Here is a 19,477-nt window from a genome sequence, read left to right as displayed (position 1 = left end):
GATTATATGAATAAATCAAAGGATGGTCTGTCTGAAGCAAAGAGAATAAATATTTTCTGCTTTAAATCCCCTCCCAGTAATACATTCAGCATGAGCCAAGCTATTCAGGGGCTTTGACAGCATTGTCTCCACTGCTAGCCGGGCCACATGACACTTTGTGAGCTGAATCATGGTGGCATATCCCCGGCCTGAGCCAGTTGCTTCTTTCAGTCTGTGACAGCAGCTGCTGCTGGAGCCGAGGCCTGCGCTGTGATTCGGCCCAGTCAGATTCCACGGGAGATGGAACAAGCGGGCGGGGGGGAGCTAAATTTAGAATGGGACAGGATTAAATTGCAGGGTCTTCACACCGGGAACCTTTTCTCTGCTCTGCCTTTTCCAGCCAGGACGGACTGCCAAAAAGACCTGTGGCCGCTGTCTCCTGCCTCTCTCCACAGATTTCCCCCTGGTTTGCCATATCCCCTCCTGATACGCCATGGACCCCAACGCCATCAAGGAGGAGTTGCGTTTGTTCCAGAGCACCCTGCTCCAGGACGGGCTGAAGGAGCTGCTGAACGAGAACAAGTTTGTGGACTGTACCCTGAAGGTAGGCGACCGCAGCTTCCCCTGCCACCGGCTCATCATGGCCGCCTGCAGCCCTTACTTCAGGGAGATCTTCTTCACAGAGGACGGGAAGGAGGTGGAGAACACCAAAGAAGTCATCCTGGAAGATGTTAACCCTTCAATCCTGGATATGATCATCCAGTACCTTTACTCCGCAGAAATTGACCTCACAGATGACAATGTACAGGATATAATCGCTGTGGCAAACCGGTTCCAGATCCCCTCTGTCTTCACTGTTTGTGTCAACTACCTTCAGAAGAAGCTGTCCATGGCCAACTGCATGGCCATTTTCAGGATGGGCCTGGTCCTCAGCTGTCCAAGGCTGGCCGTGGCTGCACGAAACTACATCGCTGACCGCTTTGAGCTCCTCTACAAGGATGAGGAGTTCCTCCAACTTGCGCCCCATGAACTTTTCGCTGTCATCGGCGGAGACACGCTGAACGTGGAGAAGGAGGAATTAGTGTTTGAGGCCGTCATGGCTTGGGTCCGCCATGACAAGGAGAAGCGCGTCAAAGTCCTGAAAGATGCTTTCAGCTGCATCCGCTTCCGCCTGCTCCCAGAGAAGTACTTCAAAGACAGAGTGGAAACCGATGATATCATCAAAGCTGACCCAGAGCTGCAGAAGACGATCCAGATCATCAAGGATGCCTTCAAGGGGAAACTTCCAGAGAAACCCAAGAAGAAGGAAGGGGAGGAGGGGGCCAGCACGGAAGGAGGCGAAGAGGAGGAGGACAGCCCATTCCCTGGCTTCCTCAATGACAACCGCAGATTTGGCATGTACGCACGCGACTTCATCTTGATGATCAATGACACGGCCGCTGTGGCGTATGACGTCAACGAGAACGAATGCTTCCTGGCGGCCATGTCGGAGCAGGTGCCACGAAACCACGTGAGCCTGACATCACAGAAGAACCAGCTCTACATCATCGGTGGACTGTTTGTGGATGAGGAAAACAAAGATCTACCCCTGCAGTGTTACTTCTACGTAGTAAGTTATTCTTTTTCCTTTATTTACAACATGGGCTGAAAATAAAACCATAATAACACTGTGTCTTAAAAGCTTGTGATTAATGGTAAAACTGCACTTTACCTCTTTTTGACCTTCAGTGTAATAGAGATCAGACCGCAAGATTGAAAAATGAGACAGAAATTCATATAAATTTTTCAGTATGTAACCACAAGAATAAATGAGACACAGTTTTCCCCTCTGTGATCAATGCATGGATTATGTTTCCCAGGTTGCCCATCAGATCTGAGCAACATAGACATGAATGAAGTGATAAAGGCCTTGAGTATGTGTATTTTACAGTATAATCAATATGTGGATATGATCCAGTGCATTCTGAAGACCCATCCTCTTTTTTATAAGGACATACAGCTGCTTTGTTTTTAATGAACATCTTTTTTGTTGTTGTTTTTTTTTTTTTGCAGATGGACCCACTTATATCTGACTGGGTCGCCCTGCCGCCTATGCCGTCTCCAAGATGCCTCTTCAACATGGGCGAGAGCGAGAACATGCTTTTTGCTGTAGCAGGAAAAGACCTCCAAAGCAACGAGTCACTGGATAGTGTCATGTGCTACGATGTGGAGTGAGTGGTGTTATTACTTTGTGCCCCATCTTCTTCCTTTGTTTCTCACTCTGTCTCTGAGCAAGAGTTTCAGGTGATAATTAACCACAGGAAATGCAATGGAATTGCTCTCTGCAAAAAACAAAAAAATGAGGCATTAACCATGTGTGGGTTTTTTTAGCTATTTATAAGGAGCTATTTTTGTCAAAACGCCCTGCTAAAGGATAAAAAATATATAATCAATTTGTCTTGTGTGAAGGTAAAATAAGGAAATAAATTGGGGAAAAGGCAGGTTTTGTATATTACAAGAAAAAAATAAAATAAAAAAGCACAATTAAGATCAACTCAGTATTCTTAAATTGAGATAATGAGCCTGTTTCCATGACCATAAAAGTCCGATAACTGAGAGTAATAATTAGATCTAGCATATTTACATACACTTAAGAAATGCGATAATCAACAAACCCTGATTTGGACACTCCAGTCCGTTATTGGATTTCTTTCAGAGTGCATACAAAGGTAGTGATGGTAGACTTAAACTTCCTGTTATTGTCTTCCACTCATGTTTTGGCTACGTAACTTCCATTCCCTATGATTTTATTTGTGTTTACACATGCACAGACATAAAAGAATGAAATAAATCAGATGAACCTGTATACATGCAGGAAGACCTCAGAGTATCGGGGGGGAAATCCAGATGTGTTAATCTGATTTCTCATAATCAGATTACCGCTGTTATCGGATAAAAACATATCAGATTATCCTGTTTACATGATCACTTGAATAATCTGAGAACTCATGATCTTGTAAACAGGCTCACCATTGAAGTGTTCCACGTTTTTTTGACTTGAATCTTAAATTTTCATATTTTCAGTGAAAACAGCAGAGTCATGTTTCAGTGCCAGAGAAATGTCCCCATTTTCTGTCGCTGTCAAAAACCCTGGAATCACTCTGTCAAAATAACATTCACAGACTAATTTTTTTAATTAAAAGTTTAACTTAAAATGTCTGTCCTTTAGGAAAATGAGGTGGAGTGAGACCAAAAAGCTTCCTCTGAAGATTCATGGCCATGCTGTCGTGTCCCACAAAGGCCTGGTGTACTGCATTGGAGGAAAGACAGATGACAAGTGAGTTAATGAGCCTGTGTGTGTCAGTGTGTGTGTGTGTGTGTGTGTGTGTGTGTGACCCTATGCTGCGAGCTGCAGCTGTTTGCGGTCTATCATCCTGCCAGACTGCAGGGCTGCACGGGACATCAGAAAACAATTACAGTGCGAGAGCCCAGAACTGTCTAATATCTTATGATAATGGGAGATTTGATCCTGTGCAGCTTTCATTGCTTCGCTAATAACAAAGTGTCAGATCATATTCCTCCACCAGAAGGAGTCAGTATACAGAGCTGTACCTGCGTAACAGAATAGATAAATTTTACATCATGAAACAACAGACCAAATCTCAAACATCCTGCAAATGTTACCATAAAACATTGTGTCTAATACTGCCTTCATATGCTGTGGCAATTATGGGAAATGCTACTTATGAACTCAAAAATTGCACATGAACACCACCTCGTATTTTCTACGGGAGACCTGGGAAAAAAAAATTTATATACCGAGGTGTGAGGTAAAAATAACCTTGACCTTTTCAAAATGATGGACAAATAAATAATCACGCATGATAAATATTGCTTTTATTAATATTCTGCTGCTGTTAGCTAATGATTTTGTGCATATGTGGTATAAAACAGTGGAGTTTGCATGTTCTCCCCGTGTGTGCGGGTTCTCTCTGGGTACTCTGGCTTCCAAAGACATGCATTAACCCTTTCATGCATGAATTTTGAATACCTTAGTCAAAATTTTTTTCCTTGAGTGTTTTTATTCCTCCTTGGGCATGAAAAAAACAATGCAATCGAGTTTTGGTTTTTTTTTGTTTTTTTTTTCATTGAGTTACAAAATTGTCCGTGTATTATATTTTTGAAGTAATTACACACGTGTTTAAATCCCAATATCAGAAAGTGATATGAAAACAATGAAATAAAAGCCTTTTTAATGCTGCTAATCTGATGTTTTCTCACATTTTAACATATTCTAATGCTAGTTATTACTCACTTCATGGAGATAATATTCAAAAAAAGAAACAAAAAAAAGTCTAACAATTAACTGATTTACACTTAAACATGTTAGAGCAGATCAGGTTGATCAAGAACAGGCAAAGTTACAGTAATGGTATGAATGTCAGTGTATGGGATGATGCATTAGTGTCCACTGGGTGGCTAATACGGAACTAAAACATCAAAACCCATAAATATACAACAGTTCTGAATAACTGTCTACTGTAGTGACCACTATGCATGAAAGGGTTAATAGGTTAATTGGTTGAGCTAAATTGCCCATTTTGTGACTGGTTGTTTGTCTGTCAGTGTGTACGTGTCCCTGCGACCCTCTCGGAGATAAAGTTCATGAGATGAATAAATGAAAAAAATTGTTGTAGCAGATGAATTAACACGTCCAAAACTGTTTTAACCGAGTAGCAGCTCACGATAAATTGTGTGTCTGCCAATTTTCATTTTGCTATGACAACAAAAGCACTTGAACACAACACACTGCTTATTTCGAATACAAAACTGGAAAGGATCATCTTCCCGACAGCACATGAAGGCAGCATTATATTCAGTTATCAATCAGCTGTTGCAAGAACTGTGGTCAGCGCTGAGAGGGAACAGGTGTGTTCCTCCTGCTCCCAGTTTCAGCTGCTTCGACAAGAAAAGGAAGGAAGAAAAAAGAAAACACGGACGTACAACATGTGGACGAAAATACTGGGACACATCACACCTGAATCTTGTAGTCTCACCAGGATAAAAATGTTCACATCTTTTGTTGTTAATTTGTTAAATATATGTTTCCTTCCTAAGAGAGAGTTGAGAAAACCACATGGTTACTAGCTAGTTACATTACAAATATTTAAGAAGTCAAGAGGTAGAACATGTAAAACAGAATGAAAAAAGAATTCTTTGTGCAGATGATAATGATTAAAAAAATGTTTGACAAAAATTTGATTTATCCCAAATTTTATCAAGAACAGGCAAAGTTACAGTAATGGTATGAATGTCAGTGTATGGGATGCCAATTTTCATTTTGGTATGACAACAAAAGCACCTGCTACTCGGTTAAAACAGTTTTGGACGTGTTAATTCATCTTCTACAACATTTTTTTTCCTTTATTCATCTCATGAACTTTATCTCCGAGAGGGTCGCAGGGACACGTACACACTGACATATATAGTGAGACAAACAACCAGTCACAAAATGGGCAATTTAGCTCAACCAATTAACCCATTAACCCTTTCATGCATAGTGGTCACTACAGTGGACAGTTATTCAGAACTGTTCTATATTTATGGGTTTTGATGTTTTTTATTATGGCATTTACCATTATGGTTTTACAGCCCAGCCTCCTGTTAACAATGAAACACCTGCATTCACTGTGTCCCAATATTTTTGTCCATATAGGGTATGCAGACATTGCATTAAACATAATTATTAATAACTCCATAGAATTTAAAGCAACACAAAGGAACTTTTGCTCGCAGGGTCTTTCAAAAGTCAAGAAACGGTATTGTCTGTAACAACTGTCGTAAAATCTGTATCTCGATAATATTTTCGCATTAGTTGACAAGCTGTTGATGCCGGAAAACTTCCTGAGGCATGACAGTTAATGTGCATTCAACCATGTCTTCAGGCCAAGGTAAAGTAGCCTTACAGCATTTTATACAAACGTTATTGTTTCATTTTTAAAAGTGTCAGAACCAAAAAAAAAAAAAAAGACAAAATGAAGAAATCTGTATTACAACGGCATATGAGGGCCACATAAGAAAAATAAAAACACTTGTCACTATGAGAATAAAGTCGTAATATTTTGAGAGTAAAACCATAACCATGTAATTTAAAAACTCACTGTCAGTTCCTCTTCCATAAAAAAAGCAATTTGCTCCAAATCCACTCGGTTCTTACGACAACACAAATCCAAACATGTGCAAACTCGCCTCAAAGTCCTTAGACTATTGCTAATGTGTTGATGGTGGGCTGGGCTGATAGGGTCAGTATTTTGTCATGCATAAACCCCAAATGAAACTATAACCTCACGAGGGATGTAACGATATGAAAATTTCATATCATGGTTATTGTGACCAAAATTATCACGGTTATCATTATTATCACGGTATTGTTGAAATTGTGCTCAAAATGTTCAAAAAGTACTTAAACACACTGAAATAGTTTAACCAAGTTGTATTATTAAAAAAGCAACAAAAAAACAAATAAAATAATTGGTACTTTCTGTTGGCAGAAATATTCAAATATTAACCCTTAGTGGTTTGAGCCTATTTTGACCGTTTTTCGGTACTTTTTTTATAAACTATATACAAAAATGTTTACTATACCCATGTTTGCTATCTTTTTTTTTCAGCACAACTTCTTTTATATCAACTGCCTATTTTTTTTTTTTCACTTTAACCTACTATATCAACGTAAAAGGCCAGAAAACGCAAAAAATACATAAAATCCGATTTGAAAATGTATATACTTTATTGCATAAATAACACAAAGATGCTTAACGAACCTTTTCAAAGACTTTAAAAGTGAATATTGGTTCCAAATATTACGTCTATAAAATTAAAATTATAATAAATTAAAACTATACTCAAATATTTGACATAAAAGCAGATCTTTGCATAGGCATTTTCTCCGGAAAGGTGTGGTAATCAAACACGGTTATCACGATAATTAGAATTTAAACGGTAATACTAACCGTCTGCAATTTTACCGCGGTTTATCATTATACCAGTAATCGTTACATCCCTAAACCTCACAAAATGTTCAAAGTTCTCCATTATGTAACAAGTGGGTACAACTTTATTCTCATAATATTATGGCTTTATTCTCTAAATATGATGACATTATTTTCATCATATTACGACTTTATTCTCGTATAATTATGACTCTTTTCGTATTCGACGTTATTCTCATAAAATTATGGGTTTTATCGCAATATTTTTATGACTTTATTCTTGTAGTGACCAGTGTTTTTATATTCTTATATGGCCCTAATACACCATTGTACTATATAACAGCCTATAACTGATTGCTCATTGTGAAAACGTACTTTTATGGTAATACAATGCTGTTTGCGTCGTCATCATATTCATATTTTAATATAGAAAATCAAAGATCAATTTGTAATGTTGTAAATTCAGTTGACATTAGTCTGAAACATACTAAGCTTTATACTTACTAGTCCAACAGTACTACCGTCAGGTCTCCATCGGTGGGGCATCCCTCCTCCTCTTTCAGCTGGGCCAATATTCACCCTAGTTTTATTTTATCGCTCTCACACTTCCTTTTCTTTGCCTCTTCGGACAACACCCTTACCCTCTTTAATTTTCTTGCTGCTTCACTCATGACCGTTAGCCTATTTATAACTGTCCTTCAATCATAACTTTGTTTTCCTGCCTCGTCTTCTGAAAGTTGAGGGGGGGGGTGTGTGTCATATGCCGTAAAGCAGTCAAATTTTTTAGTTCTTTTTGTGTTCTTTTTAATTCATACCCGAAAACAGAAGTTGCATAATGCCAATGCAGGCGATACAGACACTCTGGAGTGATGACGAAAGTGTAGTTGAACCTATTGTGACTTGTCGTACCACCAAAATGACCTTGAAAATATAGTTCGGAGGCTGAAAAAGTCTGTTGTGTTGCTTTAAGTTTTTTGAGCTATTTTTATGTTCAAGGATATATGATTTGTGTGGGGTAAAAAACTATAATAATAATAATAATAATAATAATAATAATAATAATAATAATAATAATAATAATAATAATAACTAGAAGCACTTGGAGAGCGCAGACCTCCGCTAAGGCTGATCAGTGCCCCCCCCGATCACCACCAAAATTTAATCATTTCTTCCTCATCCCATTTCCAACAAACCCTGAAAATTTCATCCAAATCTGTCCATAACTTTTTGAGTTATGTTGCACACTAACGGACAGACAAACAAACAAACAAACAGACAAACAAACAAACAAACAAACCCTGGCAAAAACATAACCTCCTTGGCGGAGGTAATAATAATACTTTTATTTGTAGAGCGCTTTCAATCAAAGTGCTGTACAGATATAAAATCAATCACAATAAAACATAAAAACTAAAAACATTAACAGTAAAAACAAATCAAGACATAAAACACAGAGTAAACAAGTGAGTCTTGAGCTTTGCTTTAAAAACCTCCACAGAACATGCCTGCCTTATGTCCAGAGGAAGACTGTTCCAAAGTGTTGGTGCACGGAAAGAAAAGGCTCGCTCACCAACAGTCTTCTTCCTGACTTTAGGCTAAGTCAGGAGGCCAGATCCTTGTGAGCGAAGAGCACGAGAAGGTGCATACAGTCTAACCAGCTCCGTTAAGTAAGAAGATGCCGCTCCATTTAAAATTTTATAAGTCAATAAAAGCACCTTAAAATCAGCACGAACCTGACATGGAAGCCAGTGCAGAGAGGCCAGCACTGGGGTAATATGATCATATTTCCCAGCTCCAGTCAGAACCCGAGCTGCAGCATTTTGCACCATCTGCAGGACTCTAAAACTTTTTTTGGGTAATCCTGAGAGAAGAGCATTACAATAGTCCAAACGAGATGTTATGAAAGCGCGAATGAGGACTTCAGCATCTTTGCCACTCAGGATTGGCCTGATCTTAGCGATCCTTCGAAGATGAAAAAATGATATTCGAGTCACCTCCTTGATACGCTTATCAAAAGCAAGTGTCTGGTCAGATATGACACCAAGGTTTTTCATCTTGTCTCTGCCAAGAACAACACAGTCATCAAGAGACAAAGAAACATTATTGAATAAATTTTGCAATTTCTGGGGTCCAACTAAACAACTAACTAAACATCTCACTTTTTAGAACTGTGAATAAAAATTGAAATCACTTGAAAAATACACTGCTTTTTAATATGTTTACCAACAGTGTGAACCAATCCAATAAACCACATGTATTGACATATTACAGTAAAGCATCTAATGCAGGGGTGTCAAACTCATGTCCTTCCGGGGGCCACATTCAGCCCAATTTAATCTGAAGTGGGCCGGACCAGTAAAATAATAGTATGATAGCCATTAAATGACAACTCCAAATTGTTTTAGTGCAAAAAATAACATTCAGTTATGCCAATATTTACATTTACAAACTATCCAAACAAAAAGGATGTGAATAACCTGAAAAAATGCAATCTGTTAAGAAATATAAGTGCAATTTTATCAATATTATGCCTCGACTTATCATTTACAGGGTGGGGAAGCAAAATTTACAATATTTTGAGGCAGGGATTGAAAGACAGTGTATGACCAATTAGTTTATTGAAAGTCATAAGAATTTATTTGCCACAAGAAAATTGACATAATAGAAAATGTTTTTATTCCATGTGTCCTCCTTCTTTCTCAATAACTGCCTTCACACACTTCCTGAAACTTGCGCAAGTGTTCCTCAAATATTCGGGTGACAACTTCTCCCATTCTTCTTTAATAGTATCTTCCAGACTTTCTCATAATAGTTTTGCTCATAGTCATTCTCTTCTTTCCATTATAAACAGTCTTTATGGACACTCCAACTATTTTTGAAATCTCCTTTGGTGTGACGAGTGCATTCAGCAAATCACACACTCTTTGACGTTTGCTTTCCTGATTACTCCTATGGGCAAAAGTTTCTGAAAAGGTATGGATAATAGTGTTAGGTATGATTATGACATCAATATATGTTTGGTTTCAAAACAATTGACGTAGTGCCTGCTGAGAAAAAACAACTAAATGTTCATTGTAAATTTTGCTTCCCCACCCTGTATATATATGCATTACAGATCAGATCTACAAAGACACAAAACATTTAGTAACAGGCAGAATATTGTTAAAATTGCACTGAATTCTCTTTAGACATTTCAGGTTGTTCATATTTGTTCAGACTATTCACATTTTATTGTGAAAGGATAGTTTGTTAATGTAAACATTTTCATAATTTAATGTTTTTTTTTTTGCACTAAATCAAAGGGAAAAAATGGTGTTGTCATTATTTATAGGTTATTATGATTTTTTTTTTTTTTTTGAGTTTGATGCCCTAACTTGCATTTTGCACATTCATCTCACGGGCCGGATTAGAAACTTTGGCGGGCCGGTTTTGGCCCCCGGGCCACATGTTTGACACCTGTGATCTAATGCATATCACAACAGTGACTTTTTTTCTAAATTACACTCGCAACGACAAAAAGCAACAGGACAAACAACAGGATACTTAAAAAGATGTTGTACATGGTCAGGTTGAATATGAGCCTCTAACAGGAAAAAAATCATCTAAAATGTGATGAAGACTTTGTGTATAATAAAAGGTAATGACTTGAGTGCTTTATCTCCTCCAGTTTTTAACAGAGGCATTGAATAACAGCCAGAAAAGTGTTTTTGCCGAACATTACAAAGTCCAATTGAGGCTGACCTTTTGGGTATTAAATCTCATCAAAGAATGTAGTAGCAAATGGACAGAACTGCTGTCTTTTTTTAAATTTTTTTTTTTTTAATCAGTTAAATACAATGGAGGTGTAGCTCTGATGCATTAGCATTAGCTTTAATGTCATCATTTTATTTGTTAAATTTGATCACAATTAGCATGTGAATTCTTGAATTATCTCTCATCTGTGTTCATTGTGACTTTTGTTAGTTCATCCTTGAGTCTAAGTGAAGAAATTCTGTCAAGAACTTACTGAAATTTCACCTTGAATGGATTTAGAACAAACATTTAATACTTTGGCTCATGTGGAAGCATGAAAAGCACATAAGGAAAAGACAAAAATAGAGACTGATGAAAATTAGATGTACTATTTTATGCAGGGAAACTCTTTTTTTAGCCCTCAAAGATGCAAACAATGCTATTTTGCATATTAACATAGCATAAATTTTCCCATGGGATACTGAGAAGAAGCATCATTTCTCTTTCTATAGTCAGATGGTGTTGACAGCATTCAAGCATCAGTTCCATCTTGATTTTTCTGGACATTCAAATACCTTTTTGAGTGTTTCCTTGCAGATGTTCAACAATAAATACCTTCTTTTGTGCAGATGACAATAATAAAAAGAAATGTTTGATAAAATTATTATGGTTTTGCAGCCCAGCCTTCTGTTCACAATGAAACACTTGCATTCAGTGTGTCCCAGTTCTTTTGTCCATATAGTAAATATATTTAGACATTACAAAACCATTATCATACATTATTTTAACTATTAATATATTCAAGGCTATATAATTTGTGTGGGGTAAAAAATAAAAACATCTCACTTTTTAGAATCATGAATAAAAACTGAAATCACTGGAAAAATACACAACTGTTTACTTATCTGTAGCCTTATAGTATAACTGCCTAAATCGTACACTATAGGGACAAAAGTATTGGGACACATTGAATTTAGGTGTTTCTTTTCTAACAAGAGTCTGGGCTATAAACCAATAATGACAAATACCATAATTTAGGTTTATATTGTGATAATTATCATATTGATTATCAACACTGATGTTTATATGTCAAATCAGCATGAACAGGACATCTTCTAGCTTTAGTCATGATGTGTCCCAATATTTTTGTCCATACAGTTTATAAACATCAATTGTTTGCCCAAGGTTTAATGGGAGTTTTTTTTTTTTTTTTTTCCTAAGCGAGATGTGAAGAAAGTAGATGGTTAGTTGTGGTAGAAAACTATTACTGAGTCAGAGCATGAACATTTTTAGAAATTTAGAGTTATAATATTTAAAATCATAGGCATGAATACAAAAAACTAACAAAACAAAGAAATCAGTGTTGAGAGAAATTAAGTAAAAACCATCTCTGAGGCATTTTGGAAGCAAAGATAACAATTTAACCCTTTCATGCATGAATTGTGAGAACCTTAGTCAAGATTTTTTTCTTCAGTGTTTTTATTCCTCCTTAGGCATGAAAAAAACAAAGCGATCGAGTTTTTTTTTCCTATGGAGTTACAAAAATATCCATGCATTTAATTTTTGAAGTAAAGAAACGTATGTTTAAAACCCAATATCAGAAAGTCATATGAAAACAATGAAATAAAAACATTTTTAATGCTGCTAATCTGATGTCTTCTCACATTTGAACATATTCTAATGCTAGTAATTACTCACTTCATGCAGATAATATGCAAAAAAAACCTTCTTGTCTAACAAATAACAATTGATTTACACTTAAACATGTTAGTGCAGATCAGGTTTGTCAAGAACAGCACAGTTACAGTAATGGTATAAATGTCAGTGTATGGGATGGTGCGTAAGGGTTCACTGTGTTGGCTGATATGGAACTAAAACATCAAAACCCATTAATATACAAGAGACCAGCCGGAGAAGAACTGTCCACCATAGTGGCCTATGCATGAAAGGGTTAAACAAAACCAACCAATGCAAGGATATTTATCACAATATAAAACTATTTTGTGACATTTGTCATTGTTGTTTTTCATCCCAAATCCCTGGTAGAAAAGAAACACCTGAATTCAACGTGTCCCAATACTTTTGTCCACATAGTATATGACTTAGGTAGTTATGTTATGAGGCTGACATTATGTTTACTGACAATCTTAACCAATCCGTCTTTTGTGTTCTTTTACTGTAGGAACACAAATTACCACTGAAAGCATAGTAAAAACTGTAGAACACTCAAGCTTTTCTATTTGTTTTGTGCTGTTGCATTTCCTTCCTTTTTTATTCTTAACACCTTGTTTACTGTTTAGTGATTTGGTTGCACAGATCCTTTCTTGCTTCCGACAGCTGTAATTGCCTTCCTGCTGATTGCTGATTGGATGATGTGTCCTTTAAAAAGAAAACCCACCGTGGTTCTGATGAAGGCTTCACGCTGAAATGTACCGCTGTTGTAATTATTAAGGATAGAAATGATTAAGATAAATGTTGACTGTGGAAATCACCACCTTCATGTGTTTATTGTGAAATATCTTTAGAGGAAAATTACTTTCTCTCTCAATAAGCTTTTTTTTATTATTAATTCTGCTGTTTCTGTGTTTCATGTAACGTTTGACGTAACGTTAACCCATAAAGACCCAGTGAAACCTTTGTGGCAAGTTCTAAAATGAATTTTTCTCTCCGTTTATCCTTTTTTTTAAATGATTTATCACCATTTATTACAATGTTATCCTCACATATAAATTGAGCTTGTAGATTTTCATAAAAGCTCAGATCGTAGTTGAGGGTTATTCTATCAGAAACAGAACGAACTGAAAAAAGTGGCTTTTTCAGCACGATATCAGTAACTGAATCAAAAAACAAGTGTCTATAACCGCTGACGCTTATCAAATTCCATGGGTTTTACTGGTGAATCAACGTTGTAGAGGATGACAATGTTTCCATGGTAACTACGGAGCCTCTGAACATCCAAAGGCTCATGACGACCATGAAAAGATGACAAACTGCATTTTACACTGTAAGCCCGGAATTTGTATTTACTAAAATGCTTTAATTACAATGCACTTAAATGATTTAAGTTTTATGATGTTACTATAAAATGTTCAGTATATTCTACTAATTTGTAGACATAGTTGAAAGTACAAAAAAGTTTAAGCTGAATGGAATTAAATCACTAAGTTTTAGTCATGACCACACCTTTTTATATTCGCATTGCATTGTGGGTATTGGGCATGTTGTTGAAAATGTGTTATTTTTCTGTGCAGGGGTTCAGCAGGGTTGTGGTGTTAGTGTTAATTTGGATTTAATGTGTGTATGGCAGTGTTTATTGGCCTTTTTGTGTTTGTTTTTGTATTTTTGTAGAGCTGCACCATGAGTCAGAGCCAGAGGAAGAACAATGGCTTTCCTGTTCATTTCAGACTAGAATTTTATTGTCTTGTCAAATTAAAAGTACTTACTGTATTGGCAAATGACATTGAGCTACCTTCCATTCATAATACAATATATTAAGTTAAATTATTTCATAATCATTTTGATCAGGAATATGATTTTGAGTTTAATTATCTTTAAAAAAAAAGTTGTTAAATCATTATTAAATTAATCTGGCTGCAATTGAGAAAATTAGTCAGTGTAACCTACAATGCTGAGTTGAATGGTTGGATAGTGGGGTTGATTTTACAACAGATTTAAAGTACAAATAATTTGTCTTTTAGTGTTTTCTGCTTAATAGTTTAAGTTCAATACTTTCAGCATTAAAGTTGAACCTACTTCAACCAATTGATTAGTCGATCATTACTCAAATCATTAAAGTGCAATCACTTGCCTCAAATTTTTTGAGTAAACTCTACTTATCTAGGCTTACAGTGTACACCAATTATTGACATGTATTGATAGGATTAGTGGGTCAACAGATATTAGACATTTTACAGCAAGAGATGATTTTGATTGCCAGTGGCTGTGTGGGTCTTTATGGTTAAACCCTGTAGCCCCTAACATACGTCAATAAGAGATTTAAGATGTTTAACATGAACTCTGAACTGTAACACACTGAACAACAACAACTATTTGAATGTTGGCGCTGTAGTTTTTGTTTTGGGGCTCTTTTTTTTCTAAATCAGTTCAGCTGCTTTTTGGCACCTGGTTGAACTCCAAAAAGCAGTTACATGGTCAAAACTCGTTAAAAACACAGTTAAAAAAAAAAAAAGAAAAAAATAGAAAGAAAGAAAGAAAAATCACAACAAAAAATGACAAAGAAAACTGTAAAAAAAAAAAAAAAAAAAAAAAAAAGCCCAAACGGTCTACGTTCATAGTGATAGTGAGTCATTCTCTGTCACTTCTCTGTGTTTTGCCCTTCATTACATAGACAGCAGGTGTACTGAGCATGCTCAGATGACTCTGGAAAGCACATGGTCTATTCTATCAGCACATTTTTGAAAATTTTCTTATTGAGCAAACAGTAGAATTTTTATGAATACTTAAAAAAAAAAATCATACATGCACAACGCTCACCACAGACATGTCAGAGGTTAAAGGGTTAATAACCTCTCATTGTTATTTGCTGTTGTTTCCATAGCAAAGCCCTGAACAAGATGTTCACTTACAACCACAAGCAGTCAGAGTGGAGGGAGCTGGCAGCCATGAAGACACCCAGAGCCATGTTTGGAGCCGTCATTCACAACGGAAAGATTGTGGTAGCCGGTGGTGTGAACGAGGAGGGTCTCACTGCCACATGTGAAGCCTATGACTTCACAACAAACAAGTACGACCCAAATTTCTTGCTTGAATTCAAAACAAATGCAACCACATCCATCTCACTGTAGACTTTAACCCATCAAGTCCCAGTTTTATTTTTGTGGCAGTTTCTTTAAGTGATTAATTACCATTTATTATAATATTATACTCTGTATTTTACTTTTTTCAGTCAAAATCATGCATTTTCCTATATTTAATTCACCAATCATGTCAATGACCCTGAAAGCTCTGATTGAAGTTGATGGTTATTTTATAAAAAAAAACAGAGAAAACTAAAGAAAAATAGCCTTTTTCATCAAAATATATCATTAACTGAAGATAAACCATGTGTCTCCATCCCATGTCATTGATCAAACTCCATAGGCTTTACTGGTGAATTAATGTTGAAGAAGATGATGGTGTTTCCACGTTCACTATGGAGCCTCTGAACGTCCAAATGGGTCATATCTTATTACCATGAAAAGATGGCAGACTGCATTTTACATCAATTATTTACATGGATTAATAGAATTATTGAATCAACAAGAATTAAACATTTTAGATAGGGATGGGAATCAAGAACTGATTCTTTTTGAAAACTGATTCCCAGTAGCTCGATTCCTTGGAATTGTTTGCCTGCCTGCTTAACGATTCTGCTTATCGATTCCACCTTCGTTGTGCATGTGCGATGATGTCACACGTACGCTGCATTGTTTTGGTCAGAACGTAGCCAACATGGCGTTGAGGCAGAAACGGTCTAAACAGACGACACCAGGTCCACTTACTGGGAACACTGTCAAAGCTTCCATGTCTACAAAAGGGTGGAATCCCTCCAGTATCCTCAAACATTTGTCCACAGCATGTGAATCATTTACAGGAATGTCACGTATTTGATACTCTACTTAGCGGCGCTTGTGAATGTAGCGGCAGAGTGAACGCTGGGCCGGTTCGGGAGGTATTAAGGGAAATGAAATGAGGTGCACAACAACGGGAGACAAGCCGAGCCGAGTCGAACTGGTTCCATGTAGTAGAAATGCGGCAATAGAGGAATTAGTAAAGCGTCTTTAGTTTCACTTTCACTGTACCCCCCCCTCCCCGGACCGGGCCCGACATCATCTGTTATTATTATTTGTACATACTGTATATGTTATATTTTCTGTGCAGAGATGGAAATATAAAAGACAGTTAATACAAACACACCTTTTTGTACTCTTTTATTCCCTCACCCAAAGAGAATCAATAAGAGAATCGATAAGGAATCGGATCGATAAGCAATATCGATAATGGAATCGGAATCGTGAAATTCTTAATGATTCCCATCCCTAATTTTAGATCAGTAGATGCTTTTGTTTGCTGGTGGCTTTTTGGATCTTTAAGGGTTAACTGCAACCCGCGTTTGGACGATTCATCTAGCACGTGACCTTATCTGAACGCTGCTTCTCCTCAGGTGGGAGCCTTTCACGGAGTTCCCCCAGGAGAGAAGCTCCGTCAACCTGGTGAGCAACGGTGGCTCGCTGTACGCCGTGGGTGGCTTTGCGATGATTCAGATGGAGAACAAAGAGGTAGCTCCCACAGAGGTCACCGACGTCTGGCAGTAAGTCTTGGGGAAACTTGGCAAGGCTGGGAGGTTTTGGGAAAGAGCTCATTGAAATGTTATTGTTCTAGTGCAGGGACATCAAACTCATGGGCCACATTCAGCCCAGTTTGATCTCAAGTGGGCCAGTAAAATCTATGTCATAATATTGGAAGGTCTCAGAGCATCTGTGTGTGTGTGTGTGTGTGTGTGTGTGTGTGTGTGTGGGCAGGAGTCTAACAAACTGACACGTTTTTACCTGGCAATTTGGTACCTACAATTGAGGAGTGGTCCCATCTCCACATTAAATATATCAGCAAGTTGACAGGACCAATATTTTCAGAGATATTAGTCATTTTGGAATATAATAGCCTTACAATCACGGAAGCGCTGTACCACACTGTATGATGGGAAATGAAGTTAAAAACAGGAACACTGCATTTACTCCTGCAGTCCTGACAGATTGTAAATTAACATTGGTGCCTGCTGTCATATGGCCTGTGCGTACTGAGTGTGTACTGAGTGACATTTGAGAGAGAGAGAGAGAGACTGATATAAAGAGAGAGAGATAGGTATGGTACATCCCGATACTTACAAATAACTCCCGCAAAATTTCTTAAGAAAAATAAGTGCAATGTTTACAGTCTTATGCCTGAACTTCATTTATACATGAGCATTACGGATAAGATCTACAAAAGCACATAACATTTATTAACGGGCAGAATATTGTTAAAATTGCACTTAATTTTCTTTAGACATTTCAGGTTGTTCATATTTGTTCAAGTTATTCACATTTAATTGTTAAAGGATAATTTGTTAATGTAAATATTTTCAAAATGTTTTGTTTTCTTTTTTGCACTAAAACTTGAAGTTGTCATTATTTATAGGCATAATGTGATATTATTTTTTCATTATTTTTTTGTCATTATTTATAGGTTATTATGTTATTATTTTAGTTGAGATCATATTGGTCTGTATGTGGCCCCTGAAGTAAAACTAATTCAACACCCTTGACTGTTAATACAGGGTGACACAAAAAAACGGCAACTTTTTAACAATCCAATAAAACCCAAGAGTGATGGAAGAAAATATTTTATTCATAGTAATTGAAACCTTAAAAAATGCCATTTAAGAAACAATGATGGAATTTTCATTTTTTTAAAATTAAAACGGGAATTTCTGAACGCCGTGTTCTCCTTAAGACAGACTCGCATACAGCATCAATGTTCTGTGGAGTACGAGCACTTCTTGGTCGTCCTGTTGGTTTCTTCTTTAGGGAAGATCCAGTCTCTTCAAAGTTATTAATCCAACATTTTATCGCGTGTTTTGATGGAACAGCACCATGACGTCCTAAGTTGTAAATACGTCGGAACTCCCTCTGCGCAGCTGTCAAACTATCACCGTTTTATAAAACATTTTTATGGCTAACACACGCTGTTGCCCGTTCCACTGATCCATGGTTACTAAAATGGGGGTGTGTTTACTTGCTCAAGGTCACTGTCTCGCAGTGCTGCCACTTGTTCATGTCTGCCAATACGCACTTCAAAAATTCCTGGTTTTTTTGGGTCACCCTGTATTATCTGTATAATTTTTGCACTTTGCAAATTTTTTTCCGGGGGCCGAATTGGAACCCTTGGCAGGCAGTCTTTTGGTTTGACACCCCTGCTATAAATGGTGTGTTTATCAGTTATTAAATGCTGGCATCCAGTTTTGCTTTTGTTGGTGATGTGTTTCTGTAATACTGTAAAAAATGAAAAGGTGGGTGCAGTATTGGAATACAAACAAAATATGGCTGCAGTTCATGATTATTTTCATTGTTGATTATGTGTGATTGACACCCCTGTTCGAGTGGATTTTTGTTAAAATCCCATTTGCTTTTCTTAGGTATGAGGAAGATAAGAAGGAGTGGAGCGGTATGCTGAGGGAGATGCGTTATGCCGCCGGCTCCTCCTGTGTCTCCATGCGCCTCAACGCTGCCAGGATGCCTAAACTGTAGACAAACACTTCTTTTTCCACCCCTTCCAACATCACCTCATGTCAAACCCCCTTCTTTAAGCGAGTTTCCTCCAAACCATCTCATCTTCTGCACGTCAAGATGATCTTTGCCATTAATTTCTTCAGTACACACTTGGTTCTGCCTCTTCAAAGACTGTACCATCCCCCAAAGAATAAAAAAAAAACAGAAGCTGCAATTTAGATTGATCCATAAAGCTCTGTTTACATCCTTTCTAGCTCTTTTGTAAAATAAACATTTAAATAAACTTGTGCTTCTTTTCTTTCCTAATCTGTGTCATCTACAGAACAAACAGCATCATCAGTGACTATCGACGTGTCGAGGGCAGCTGAGGGACAAAAAACGTATATTTGTAGCTTCTTTGTACTCTGACATAAACAAGGAAGTGAAATGAGGTTAATGGTAAGAATAATGTGGCATTTAAATATAGGTTGTAATGAATTTCAAACAGTGTACAGTGTGTGTGTGTTAACTGAGGAAACACAGAGAGTT

The 19,477-nt window shown here is 37.1% G+C and overlaps 1 protein-coding gene across 1 annotated transcript; it reads left to right on the top strand.

Moving 5' to 3' along the window:
* The first annotated feature begins 354 nt into the window (after window positions 1-354).
* LOC115430354 (kelch-like protein 41b) lies at window positions 355-19,216 on the top strand. Its single transcript, XM_030150328.1, has 6 exons — window positions 355-1,588; window positions 2,032-2,189; window positions 3,188-3,295; window positions 15,241-15,426; window positions 16,846-16,992; window positions 18,856-19,216. The coding sequence occupies exons 1-6, from the start codon at window positions 473-475 to the stop codon at window positions 18,965-18,967; spliced, it is 1,827 nt and encodes a 608-aa protein (XP_030006188.1). The 5' UTR covers window positions 355-472; the 3' UTR covers window positions 18,968-19,216.
* Window positions 19,217-19,477: the final 261 nt, after the last annotated feature.

Source organism: Sphaeramia orbicularis, chromosome 2 (genome assembly GCF_902148855.1).
Source record: "Sphaeramia orbicularis chromosome 2, fSphaOr1.1, whole genome shotgun sequence".
Classification (NCBI taxonomy): Eukaryota; Metazoa; Chordata; class Actinopteri; order Kurtiformes; family Apogonidae; genus Sphaeramia; species Sphaeramia orbicularis.
The sequence above is the reverse complement of the archived record's forward strand: the minus strand, read 5'-3'. Positions and strand labels throughout refer to the sequence as shown.